This window comes from Nesoenas mayeri, assembly GCF_963082525.1.
Source record: "Nesoenas mayeri genome assembly, chromosome: 19".
Lineage (NCBI taxonomy): Eukaryota > Metazoa > Chordata > Aves > Columbiformes > Columbidae > Nesoenas > Nesoenas mayeri.
The window spans coordinates 2,042,967-2,056,758 of NC_137568.1; the positions used below are offsets into that span (position 1 = coordinate 2,042,967).

Here is a 13,792-nt window from a genome sequence, read left to right on the forward strand (position 1 = left end):
CAAAAAAAAAAAAAGATACATTAGCAACGATCAGGGTAATAGTCTTAAAAATACAGTAGACGCTGATTATTTCACGTATAATACTGACCTTTTAATAGTATATTAAACCGGTGCCATATATACACACAATATACATTCTCCTACACGTTACAGTGCATTACAACGTTAACCAGAAAGCAAATGTCTCTCATTTCTGTTGCAGCAAAGGTCCCCGTGAGTCCGCTGGAGAAGGGGCGAGGAGGTCAGTGCGAGCCCTAGCAGGAGCACTTGCACTCCGCGATGATGGGGTACTGGATGGGTATCCATGTGCACCTCTGCCCCCCCCGGCGCTGGCACCTCCACCTCAGGATCGTTAAATGCACGGACTTGGCAGGTTTGCAAACCATGCCTTCTGGGACTGAACAAGACCTTTTACTGTAGCAGCTGCCCACTTTCACATACCGGGGCCAAAAGCGGCTGCCGAGATCGTTCCACGTGTATAGGACCGGGCAGAAGGTCTGGGACCAGAGCCACATCTGCAGCTTCCTGCGCAGCTTCTTGCTCAGCCTGTGCTTCTTGCCCGGCTGCAGCCCGTCGTAAAACTCCAGCCCTTTGATTTCGCTGGGCATCGCTCCCGAGGGTCTCTGCCTGAGCAGCAAGTCCAGCTCGGCTAGATCGTCCACGCCGAGCCGGTCCTCGGGCAAGGAAACAGCCATAAAGTTAGGGTCGAAGTGTCCGCCCATGAGGTTCCTTAGCAAGGTCTCGTTAAGATCCTTCTCCTTGGGGTCAAAGATAGGGTCCGGGTGCTCGATTAGATCCACCAAGGGCAGGTTGTCGCTGGGAGCCGGTCGGATGTGCAGATAGTGCTGGCAGGCGCCTTGCTCTAGCCGGAGACCCAGCAGAACCACCAAGGCGTATATAGTCACAAGGCACTGGGAATGATCCATCCTTGGGAGACCGGTGGGGGGGGGAAGTGGGGGGCTGGGTTCACCAAACAGCAGGGGAAGAAGGTGCAAGCAAATACATCAGAAAACTTGTACGGGGATATCCAGAATAGCTTGTATTTAAGGGGGATCACCTCCACTCCCCGCACCACCAGCAAAGACAGCCCCCTAATAAGCCCGGAGAACAAACCCCCTGCAATCACTCTCTCTTGCAGGCTTCTCTATAAAATTTCTCCTGGTGGAGCCGCTCCAAAATTCTGTTGCTGCTGCTGCTTCTTTTCACCCTCCCCAGGAAAGGGAGATGCCTCTTTTTGTTGCAAATTCTGCTTGCTGCTGCTGCTCCTCGTTGTCTGCCCGTGCGTATGGAAGAAGTTGCTGCCGATTCTTCCTCCCCGCTCCTCTCCGCCGTTTGCAAAGCAGCCTCCTCAGCAGCAACAGCAGCCACGCACGTTGGCACCAGTTTGTCTGCTTTGCAAGGACCCAAAGCCTTTAAATTTCCTGCACTTTCAGCTTCATCTCCATGGAAACCACAGACTCTCTTCTAACCCACCCCACCCCCCTTAAAAAAAAAAACCCACACACACAACACAACCCCCACTCCCACAAAAGTCCAGGCGAGCGCGGCTCCCCCGAACCACCCCGCAGACACCCTCTGCTGGGGAAGGCTGAGGCGGGAGCCTCCGCTGCCTCCCCCCGCCTTCCGCACGCCGCCGCTCACGGGAGCCCGCCGCGCCTCGGGAGATGCTGCTCTGGCCGGGGCAGCCGCTCCGCTCCGCCCGCCTCGGGGAACGCTCCTTCGGCCGCCGGCGACGGCTCCTCGCTCGGCCTCGCCCCGCAGCGCCGGTCACCCCATGGGCGCAGCCCGCTCCGCGGCGGAGCGCGGCCTCTCCCGCCCTCCCGGCGCAGGAGCGCGGCCCGGCCGCCCGCGGTGCGCACGGTTCCGCGCTGGCTCTGCCGCCGCTGCCTGCGCCCTCCTGCCCCGGCCGGCGCTCCCCGGCCGCTGGGGGCTGCCCGCCCGGCTCGGCACATGGGCCCGCGATGCGCTGCCCGGCGGCGGGGCCGCTGCAGACATCTCTGCCCGCTCCCAGCCGCGGCCCCGGCGCCGTGCGGCCGCCGCCTTCCCGGGCGGAGCGAGCCCTCTGCTGGCGGCGCCGCGCCGGCCGGGCCGGAACAGAACCGGGGGCTGCCCGTGGGCGGGCGGTGGGCACGGGGAGAGCGAGAGGCGGTGGGAAGCCAGCGCGCCTGTCGCGGTTTGAGGGGAATCGGAGAAGCCCCTGGAATAAGCTTCCCGGGCTGTGGTGACGAGCGCGAGCAGAAACAACGGCGTGCAAAAGCCGCGGGTGGGAGGGGGTGGCTCCCGCGGACACTGTTCAGACCTCCGGGGCTACCGCCGAGCGACACCGTCCGTACGGAGCGGGAGATCGGCCGGGAGCAGCCCGGGGGCTCCGCTCCCGCCGCAGGCTGCCCCGGCGGGCTGGGAGCCGCCGCGCTCCCCTGGGCACGCACTTGGCGTTCTGGTACGGAGCTCTCGGACTTCTCCATCAGAAACACCATTTCCAGTCATACCCCAAATCCATACAGAAAGGAGGGAAAGCCTACGTGAATAGCAAACACATAAAACACTTTTAAAGATTGATACTAAATGCTAATTCCATTGCGGAATGCCTGTCTCACAAAGAGCAGTGGCCGGGCACGGCAGGCAGCGTGCTGGAAGAGGAGGCGAACAGTCTATTAAGGTTTGAGTAAAATTTCCTGAAGTGCTTGAATCCCATTCCTGGAGGCTATTTAGGCACTTAGGAGCCGAAGTTTAATGGGACTGAAGCTTAGCCATTTCACCTGAATTATTTATGCATTTGTTTAAATGTTAACCTTGAAATTTAGGTTCATTATGAAAGTCATACCTAGATCATATTACTCAGGTTGAGTGTTTTGTGTGTGGGTTTGTTTTTGTTTTTTTTTTTTAATTAATTGTATGTTTTCAACTATTTTCACTTCCTAAATCAAAACAATTCTTATTTTGCTTTATTCCTGAGCACGTAGGGCATTTTATAAATAGTACATAACTGAAATAAATGACATGTGAAAGATGGAATACTGACCGTAGCTGTACACTGTAAAAGGAGCCTCGCAGTGATGCTACTGCAGTGTCAGTCAAGGATCTGCCGGAGCTTTATTAGATATTTTTTCACCTGGAAGTTCAGAGCTCTACCTTCATCTAGAACCTGATAACCTGTCATTGCCTAAACCTGGCTTACAAGCTGTCCCTGGAAATAACAGAGAAGCCACACTTCTTATCTTTCAAAATAAATTTTCCCAAAATTCATAGAGTAGAAACTTCTCAGAAGCTGAAGACAGACACTCTGCTGAATTTGGGACTTAACTGGATGTGACTTTGCTGTTGAACCGAGTATGAGTAGGATACGGAGGTGCTAAGGTCTGCCCAGAGCCAGCAAGTGAGCTCAGGCAGAAGCTGCTGCTGGCTCAGGTCCTCAGCGAAGTCTTGGCCTGTTCACGCCACGGTTCCACTCCTGCCTGCTGGGGTTTGGCCTGTAGAAGCTGCTCCTCTGTTGCTGAGCTGAGCTGGGGAGGGTCTGTTCATTCCTCCTTTATTCCCCCACATACCATTTTTTGCCCATCCTACAGGACAAAATGCTGCTTGGCACACAGGAGCCTGCACTCAAGGCTCATCCACTGGTTCTGAGAAGGACTGATGTGGCTGGTTTCAGGAGGGAGCAGTTGCGAGTGTGGCTGATGAATCCTAGCAAGGTGTTGATGGGGTTTCTTTTTGGTGCCTGCCTGTCTCTTTCTCTCTCTTTCCTCACTATCTTTCTAGCTCCAGTCAATAAGTCACCTGTAAGTCACTGCAAATATTTTTGCATTTGCTTTTAAACCACCTTGTTTAAACACAAAGGCACAAATAACAATACTAGGTTAAAGTAACAGTGTTTTAAAGAGAAAGCAAAAATTCAGAAGTTACACCTAATGTCTTGGATTTCTTCTGTAATAATAAATTTGGGTTTACTCAGTTGGTATTTGAAAATAATTCTTTAAGTACCAGTCTCTTAAGTCTAAAAATAAAGCCCATGTCCTCTCTATCTCATGCCAGGTGTGTATTTAAGATTCTGCCTTCAAAACTGTGATGCTAAGGAAGCACTCAAAGACCTTTCTCTCCTGAACTGAGTTTCTGTTGGAGAAAATGTTTTCCTGGAACAGGGCTGCTCCACATGGACTGCTTCTTTATGGTCCAGAGACCGGTTCTGAGCAGAGCAGGCTGGGGTTTGGCAACTCCTCAAGCGCAGGTGTCAGCCTGGGGTGCACCAGGCTCCTGGCAAGGCTGTGAAAGCTGGAGGGATGCAGAAGTGACAAAAGTCACTTGGGGCCCAAGAATTTCTTGGTGGAATGGCTGATGGCAGAACTGGGGAAGAGCTGCCAGTAACAGCTCTGCCAGAAGGCTCTGGGTCAGAGGCAAAAGAGATTTGGATTCCCATCAAACTAGTTTATTTCAGGCTTTGCTGAAAACAGCAGTAATTGAAACCTGGAGGTGAAGGGCCTGATCCAGGCTCTGGGTGTGTTGCCAGCCTGTCCTGGGATGAGGAGCGAGGCCAGCAGCTCACAGAGGCCTCAGCTGGTCACTCTGCTGGCAACGGTGCATGAAGCAGAGGAGAAAACAACTCCCTGCACCTCAGCTTTATTGGTTCTGGAGTGGCGTCAGTGGTAAAAATGTGGGATTTTTTCAGTAGACAAAGCAAATACAACGTTCAAGGCACACAGGAAGCCAACATGGGCAAGAGCAAGATGTCACTTCTGCAGGGTCTCGGCTCTGATGAGGAGAGAAGAGGTATGCAGCCCGCGCCGCGCTGCTCGTGACTCCGGAGGCACAGCTCCGAAAACACATTCTGTAAGGATCCGATTTCAGTCCACAACAGCGAGGATGCACACAAAGGATTCAGAATGGATTTGTTTCCTATTGAATCTACTCACAGAAAATGGCCTGACCTACTTCGCCCAGCCCAGTGCTCAGGGACATCACACTGAATTCAGTGCATGGTGTTGAATTGGTCTGGTCTATGAGTAAAGGTCTCCAGCTCGATGCAATGCACCGCTCTAAAACACGAGGGAATCACACGGAAAATAATAAACAGCTCCAAAACTGGGAGGAGGAAGAACTACGCCAGGTGTGCTCAGAAAAGCTTAGGAGGGGAGGCTTTCCTACAACTATTCTTGCTTCTCTTACACAGTGTTATTGAAATCATGATCTCATTGCCTTTCACTTCTTATTTTTAAAAATCCATTGGCATAGAACAATGATTGCTTGTTAAAGAAAGGAAAACCAACAACATAACCAAACGAGTCCTCTGCCCAGGTCTCACACGAATTTATCATGTAGCTTTGGGCAATGAATTTCATAGCTTTGTGCTTTCCTTATTTGTAGAGCAGGAATGCTAATCCTTGCTTCTCTCACAGAGGTGCTGGACAGTTTGATTAGAGGCTACTAGTAAATCTGCATCAATGCAGAGGGAAGAGTCCAGTGTTATGAAAATTACAGAGGAAACCTGTGATTAACAGAGCAGGGGAATTAAAATCACTTTAAATTTAGTCTTAGGTCCTAGTGCGATGCTAGACCAGCTCCCTCATTCTTGGTCACAGCCCTATACATTTTGTAAGGAGCTCCTTGTGCATTAGTTTTCTACCTTTTTAAAAACTGTGAATCCCTAAGAATTTCTAAAGGAGATGCACAGCTTTCAGACATTTTGCATAGTTCATATATGCCATATGACAATCTTTATTATTAGCTATCCAAGGTCATGTATGACCTCACCCAGGAATCCATTCACAGGTAGAAAATCACTGTTCTACTGTTTTCAATAGATGTTCTTCAGTCTGCAAAGATTCAGGGAGATCTTACTGGACCTTTTAAATGTGGTGCTGTGTCCCAGGGTACCTCATCCACTTCCCTGCCCCTTTGCTGATGCACAGAAAGGGCTCAGAATAAGGATTGCCTTAGTGGGTTACACAATGTTAGCAGGTGATCAGCTGCTCTGAAAGAACAGTTATGAATCACATACTTTGGAAGGTAAACATTCTTCTGAGAGAGCAAAGTTCTACCTTGAAATCCCAACAGAATGGAGATGGAGAAATATACATTTGGCCAAGAACCTGTATCTGCATGATGAATGATGTATAAATAATATATTTTGAAACTAAGCTCCGGGATCAATGTTTTATAATGGAGTAAATCCTAAAATGACTGATGGATTAAAGCAATGAAAGAATAAAAAAAGGATACCCTGCAAATAAAACAAGTTAGTTATTTCTTAGTCTTTAAGCACAGCTATACATAAAGAGATGTACCCACTGCCTTAAGAAAGAAAAATAGAGAAGGCTGTAAAAGAAGAGACTAAAATCTTGCAAGGCCCTCAAAGAATTGCTCTATTTTTCTCATTTCATGTTATTCTTGCCCTTAAAACACTGTGCCCCCTCTCTCTCTGCTCCTGCATTTTTCCTAAGGTATAGACTTTTGTCTTTAGAACAGAGCCCGTGCATTCATCTGCTGATAAACTGTTTATCTTAGCTTTTATGAGGGCGCCTTGCTGCAAGGCAGCCAGAGACAGGATCCTGGGTGTTTGTCCGGGAAGTGACGGGTATTTATACCTCCCCTTGGCTCTATATATCATGGGAGGTGGAACTTCACTCTTTCTCGCTTTTTCTTTCAGCAGTGTCTTCTGCCATAAATCTGAGTCTCTCAGAACGGAGTTTTCTCGGCTGCGACCCCACTGTGAAGAATTAAAGTTCTGCTTATTTAATTGTTTATTCATGCAAAAGGTTTGCAATGGGGGACACCCAAAGCTCCGAATCCTCCCCCTCTGCCCCACCTGACCATCCTGCTTCTTCTGCCAACTCCTGCCATCTCGGCGCTCCAGAGAAGCGACCAGAGCCATGAGCGGCTGTCTCGCAGTTCGCAGACTAATTCATTACGGAGACAGGGGCCAGTGGGAGAACTGGCAAAGATGAAACAGAAACCAAGGCCCTTTTTGTGTTAAAAAATGACACTTATATTTACAAGTAATGGCTCCTGATGGGGATTTGAATTTCCACACAGGCAATGTTGTTCATCCAAACAAACTCCCTGTAGCAGCATATATTACATGTACACACATATGACAGGTCTGAATGTATTTATCCTGTTTTTGCCAGCCTGCTTATTAAGCTAAACATCTACCAAGTTTTTACTGTTCCTTTTCTATAAAACACTAAAGACAACAGAGCAACAGAGATTCAACGACGTGACAAATACAGCAATCCCCTGTGAGTGATTCATTGATGCCAGCTACTGAATAACCCTGATACATAACATCTCCCACCTCTGATATTTAAAAAGACCTCCTTGCCCTTTTAGCACCAATGGAGCCCTTCAAATGTTTTATTGCTAATTGTCTAATGCTACGTGATGAACGGCTGCTTGACTAAAAATGACAACCCCTTTTCTCTGAACTACTTCATTTTCCTGGCTCCAGTGGGGGTGAAGAGGAAAAAATAAATCCGATTACATCATACGTAGCCTGTTGGTTATGAATGAAGGAGAATTAAACTGATTTTAAAAGGACTTCTATCAACTAAGCCCTGAGCCCCCAGGTCCCCTGCACTCAGTAAATGTTGCCTCAGATGCTGGGGTAAAATGTTCTGAGACTGACGGGTTTAGTGGAAGCACAAAATCCCAAAGGCAGGGACTAATCCCGACCAAAGAGCCAGGGGAGCAGGATCAGAAGTAGATCTAGTGCAGAAACCCCAGACCAAATCTAGAATGGCTGCACTTTGTGCTCACACATACTTTGGCTACAGGGTAATAAAATACCAGAATTTAGCCCAATATATAAAACAACTCCTGAGTATAGTTTTGCCTCAAGAATAAATGCAACAGAGGAAGGTCCCACAAATGGGGACCTGCTGCTTTATTGGACATTCTTCAAATTTGCTTTGGCTAGAAAATCTGCAAGGATGAAGGAGTTTTAATGACTAGAAAAAGATTAAACTGCATGTCTTTCCCCAGCATTTTGTATTTATCACTTCTTCCCTGCTTCTTATGCTTTATCCCTTCAGGGAATCTGCTCCCTTCAAAAAGAAGCAGATCACAGTGATCAGCCAGTTTCGTGCATGTCATTATCTTTGCAGCCACTACAACACGTCACAAAATCCGAACTCACAGTGACTGTGAAAAGCTGTGTCTTCAATAGGAGACTTTTCAAAGAAACTTGTACCTTTAGTGGCAAATGGAATTATTTCCACTGCCTCTCACAAACCACGAAACGGACACACACATGAGGGCATGGGATTAATTCAGATACAGAAATAGACACAAAGGAGACTGATTCCAAACCTGCTCATGTTCAGTACGAATCTCTGGGATGTGTTTCTTTGGCTTGGGATTTTCAAGTCTTTGCCTGTGAAGGCAAAGGGACCCAGGCGAGTAAAATAATGAATCTAGGCTTCCCAGACACAGATCTGACATTTGCTCCCTCCGACTCAGGCTTTGACTGGGTTCAGGGATTAATTAGGCCATGCAAACGAGTTAGGTTCTCTCTTCTGGCAACCTGGTCACGTAGGGAACCCCCACCCCTCCCCTTCCCCACACTCTCCTTCCCCATAATGAAGCATGACTGTAGTAAAACAAGTCTTTTGATGGTGCCTCTTCTCATCACTTTCAAGACAAACAATGTCTCAGAAGCCCCCCAGCTGCTTTTATTTTTCTTATATCTACAGTTACATCTTGGGTGTGTTTACTCATCCTCATTAAATATGTTGTTTCACCCCCCCCCTCCCGTTTTTTTTTTAATATCCTTCCTTTATTGCAGTTTACACAACACATCAATTACAGGGTAGAGTTAAAAGCCTTTAGAGCCATTCTTGGGTATAAGCAACATCCCACAACACCACCATCTCTCAACAGGAATATGAGACAACAAAGCATCACTTATGTATAGTCAACTTATAGTCAACTTCCTTCAATAAACCTAAGGGCTTCTTTTTTTTTTCATTCAAAAATATTATCCAGGGACTATTACCTTCCTTTTAATACAGATACTGGGAGAGTCCAAGATGGCACAGTAAGAAGCAGCAACCTATCACAGCACTAACGATCAGCTAGACCTTCCCACATACACCTTAGTCTCAGGGCAATTTTATTTCAAGCTGGATTGAAATAATGACACTTCTACCGAATATCCTTGCTGTTCAGCACATCTTCTGAAGACACATCGCCATTTAGAGTACTTGTTTTCACAACAAACACATCAGCAGCTCAACAAGATGCCAGGCACAATGGCATCTATTTTAACTATTAGTTGGATTTGTTCTCTCTCTATATATATGTGTGAACGTTCAAGTGTGTATGCAGGCACATGCAATTGTTCCCATGTAGGAACAGCTTTTCTGTTACTCCCATTCTCAATAGAAATGTGTCTTTGGACACATAGACACGGTTTTATTTACAAAAAAAATCAAAACCAAACCAAAAAGAGAGTTGCCCTGACCACTGTGGAAGTTCCACAAGAGTTCACCATACCTCGAACATGAAGGTTAACTTTTGTAAGCAACCTGAGCACTTAAATACTAGGTATTGAAACAGACTTGGACAAGGGATTCAAAGAAGAGATATGCCTTTGTAACAGAAAAAGAAGCAAAAAGAACACTGCTGCATTTAAAGTGTCTGATGGCAGGGACGGCTTTTTATGCCACTTTCACTTAAGATATCCCACTTTTCTCATCTAAATCCCTCTCTCCAGGGGGACAATTCAGCTCCAGATATCGGAGTCTGCCTGTCACCATTCTGTGTTAGATCTCTTCGATAAATAACTAAATAAGCAAACAGCCTTCCCCCCAGCCAAATAGGGCCCTTGTGTGCCCAGGCTCACAGGGAGCAGGGCGGGGGGCGAGCCGGGGGCGATCGCCCTCCAACACTGGGAACCGTTTGTAAATTACGCTAAGCTTCCCTTAGTCATTATTCCATTAACTGCCTCTTGGTAGATCTGTCAGTAACTAAGCTGGGACTTATTTGTAGAGAATCAGAGGCTATTTGCTGTACTAAGTGAGCCATGAGAGCGAGAGGGTTTGGGATTTATTTGTAATTACAGTCGGGATTTTTTTTCTTCTCCTTCTTGCCTGGACCCCACTGGTACTTTCATTCACATTCCCTAAGCTGAAGCTGGCGCCAGGATCACAGGCTGGCCCTGTGTTTATGTCATTGAGACTAGGACAATATTTCAGTGTGGAGCCAGACCGCAGGGATCCACTCTATAAAACCCTCACTAAAAATAGACAGCCGCCCTGCCCCCAGGCCCGCGGACCGCCGGCACCCTGCGTGGAGCGCAGCCCTCCCGGCCGGCCCGCCGGACCAACAGCCCCCCGGGCCCCGTAGCCCCCCGGCTCCGCCAGGCCCCCGGGCTCCACGAACCCCCCGGGCCGTGTCAGCCCCCCGAGCCCCGCAGCCCCCTGGGCCGTGTCAGCCCCATGGGCCGTATCCGCCCCCCGGGCTCCGCCAGCCGCATCCCACCCTGCGCTTCCCCCCGGCCCGAGGGCTCCTCTCCTCCCGGCCCCGCGATGTCCCGGCCGGCGGGGAGCCCCCCGGGCGCCGTTCCGCAGCAGTCGCTGCCCGGCGCTGCTCAGCCGCTCATCCCGCCGAGGGATCCCAAACCCCGACCCCAAACCTCCACTGGCTTGCTGGGTACCGCGGCTGTGACTGGGAGAGCAAGAGGTACCTGAGATCCGGTTGGGACTCCGCTTTTGCCTCTGCAGCTTGTAAAGGCATTCAGAGGGGTGCCAGCGGGACAAAACTGGGTCAAAGACTTCACCTCTGTCTGATAAATCTTACCCGCAGCAAATTAAAAAAAAAAAAATAATAAAAAGCTGAACATTTCTATCTCATAGCTGCCAATTTTATTCAAAAGCATGAACCGGGGCAAATCATTCAGCCTTTTCAATGCCAGTGGTGTATGATCTCTCAGCTTGGGAGAACACGTGTAACTAGTGAAGTGTTTATTGATTAGATAAGATACAAGGTGCTTAATGCACAGATTTTCAAGGTAAGAGCCTGACCCTGCAGCTGAGATCCTGACGTTGGAAAGGGCTTCATTCAAGAAACCCGTGAAGTGACAGAAAAAGCACACAGGGATTTTAATGGGCAACAGAGCCTTCCAAAAGGCAGCAACAGAGCTACTGAGCCTTTCGATTCCCTTTGCACCCTGTTTGTTCACCTGCTGCAGAAGCACACCCGAAGGCAGCAGCCGTGAGCACACATGTGTCCCCAGAGGAGACGCTGCCACTGAGCACCAGCGAACGCCGGTTGGAACAAACCCCTCAGAGAACAGCTTCTTCCTTCCAGATTCCCGTCCCTTAACCGCTGTGCTGGCTCCATGCTATGGCTTTGCGCTACTTGAGCAAACACCAATTGTTCCCCATGTACTTCTTTCTATCGGCAGTGTGCGGGCTTTCTTTTTCATCTTCGGAGCTCGCTGGTCGCGCACCTGACAATGGATACGCAATGAAAGGAAGCTGTTGCAGAAATAGGACTCTCCGATTTGTTACAGTAATTAGATGCTAAGTAGTGAATGAAGCAGAAGATTGCAAGGCAACACTTGCAGGAACTGAACATCATCACGGAAAAATGAATTCTCTCCCTCTGTTCTGCCAAAGAATCCCAGTGCAGTAGCACATAAGCAACTGAAAACTTTTCACAGGTGGCCACTTAACGTATACATCTCATTCTCGACAATGCTCCAGCTATGCAGCCCCAGTGGGGACTCCATTCATAGCAGGGCGTGCATTCACGACAGCTGCAATTCAAGCCAACTGGAACTGCGCTTTGAACATCACACGAGTCCCGGTATGAGATATCAGCTCTTAGGTGGCTTGAATAAGCATGCCCACAATTAGGGGATACTCGGTAATTTGGACTGTAGACCATCTATGTCTTAGTTCTCCAGCCATAAAATGACAGCATGTCCATGATGATACTAGGAAGATTAAAAAATATATCCTTTCAAAGCTTCGACATGGACTGATCATGTTTGGTATTGTACAAAAGCGTAAGAAAAAGGCATGCCTGCTCCCACAAAAGTTTATAGCGTAAGTTAAAGCCATGAGGTAGCAGACGGTATGGCAGAAGGAATGAAGGTACCGTCTGCTGGTTTGCTTCAGCACACCTGTGCTTCGGCACCTGCGTTGTTGTGGGGTTTTTTTTGTCATGTAAAATAGAAAAAAAAGGCTTTTAAAGGGAAGCTTAAAAATCTTCAGATACTGTGGCATGACCCAGAAAAGTATTCTGCACAGCCTGTGCACTATCCAGCCTGTGCTCCATACATTTCCATGAACACCATGTCTTTCAAAAAGTCAGTGCTGTGAACTGCCAGGGGAATCGAAAAGCTTTACATAATGCTGAGTGCAGGAGCGGTTGCTTTCATACACATAATAAGAGGTAAAAACTCTGTCTACATATACTATAGAAAGTCGTGGTGATGTGAGTTTTCCACATAAAACAAAACAAAGTCTTTATTGTACTTTTCTTTTTTATTTGCTACCTGACCAGCTGGTCAGATGTTGGAGCCCCTATTGCTCAGGCCCTAGGAACACATACTATAGGGATTGCTTCCACCACAAGTACCTTATTATGTGATGGCTTTCCGAGCTATTTTGAAAGGTAATAATTCATCTTAATTTTTAAAGGAAAAATGTTCTCAATCTCTAGATCTCTGCAAAGTAAACAAGCAGACCTAAGAATTTAGCAATCAGCTGGATTTTTAAAAATATTTTCAAAGTATGGCAGGTATCTGTTGTAGAAGCGATTTGTGGACTCTCTTGAAAACGTTTATGGAAATGTATTCTTTCAAAGCATTACCCAGCCTTTCTCCCTACCCTCTACCATTCCAGGACAGAAGTACATATACAGTTCTCTCTTTTCCTTGGCATCTGGACAACTCTTCTACTGTCACTGCCCTGTAGTCCTCAGCTGGCATAAGAATTCCAAAATAAATGAGCGTGTTGTAATCAGGAGAAAAATATTGTGTCCTTGTGGTGTTGATGTTTTTGCAGCTCAGCTTCTCAATAGCTACCACAAGTTGAGCTGCATATTTCTTTACAAAAATATGCTTGCATTGGTAGCTTGGCAGGCCACTCATTGAATAGGCATTTAGCTATTTAACTGTTTACTGCTGCCAACAGAGTTCAGTTGATAAACTCGAAACAGGGGAGAGGAGGCACCTTGAGAAGCAGCAAGCAAGCAGGCGGGTGCCCTGGGTGGCCAGCAGACCTTGACCGCAGATCTGCTGGTCAAGGGGCTTTTATGAGTTTCTGTGAAACCCAAAAGCTACTAGTAAAAGTAATGTATTACAGCAGAATGTTTTCAGAGAGACAAAGGTACTGACTTAATGTCTTATAAGCTTAAGCATGCCTCAAGAAAACACAGAAGCAAAATAAGCCTCAGCAGATAATTTACAAACCACTTACAGGCAACTAAAGAGTATGAGCCAAAGCTCAACACCAGCAGGGAAGTACTTAAAGGTGTGTTGCTGTGTAAAGTCACACAGCCGGAGGGAACGTATGACTGAGAGAACAAAAAGGGCAAGGACGGGATTTTTAAAGCATCGCTGTCAGCTTAGATCTGCCAACTTCCACTCCTGCCAAACCGCACCCAAAAAGGCAGGTCTACCTGTGTCCGTCTCCCAGAACCAAGACTTACTGGGGCCATTCAACTGCCAGTGTCCTTCGCTCCTTTCAAAAAGTGAAGTTCTGTCTCAACAGGTACAGGGTAGAGCCAGAGCTGTGTATTTGCTCAGGCTGGAAGATTGAAGTCAAGGTCGTTCATGCTGCCAACAGTTTTC

The 13,792-nt window shown here is 47.9% G+C and overlaps 1 protein-coding gene across 1 annotated transcript; it reads right to left on the reverse strand.

The window, feature by feature from the left end:
• Window positions 1-254: 254 nt before the first annotated feature.
• On the reverse strand, window positions 255-926 carry NOG (noggin; the record flags this gene model as incomplete). Its single annotated transcript, XM_080356298.1, has 1 exon — window positions 255-926. The coding sequence occupies one exon, from the start codon at window positions 924-926 to the stop codon at window positions 255-257; it is 672 nt and encodes a 223-aa protein (XP_080212424.1).
• Window positions 927-13,792: the final 12,866 nt, after the last annotated feature.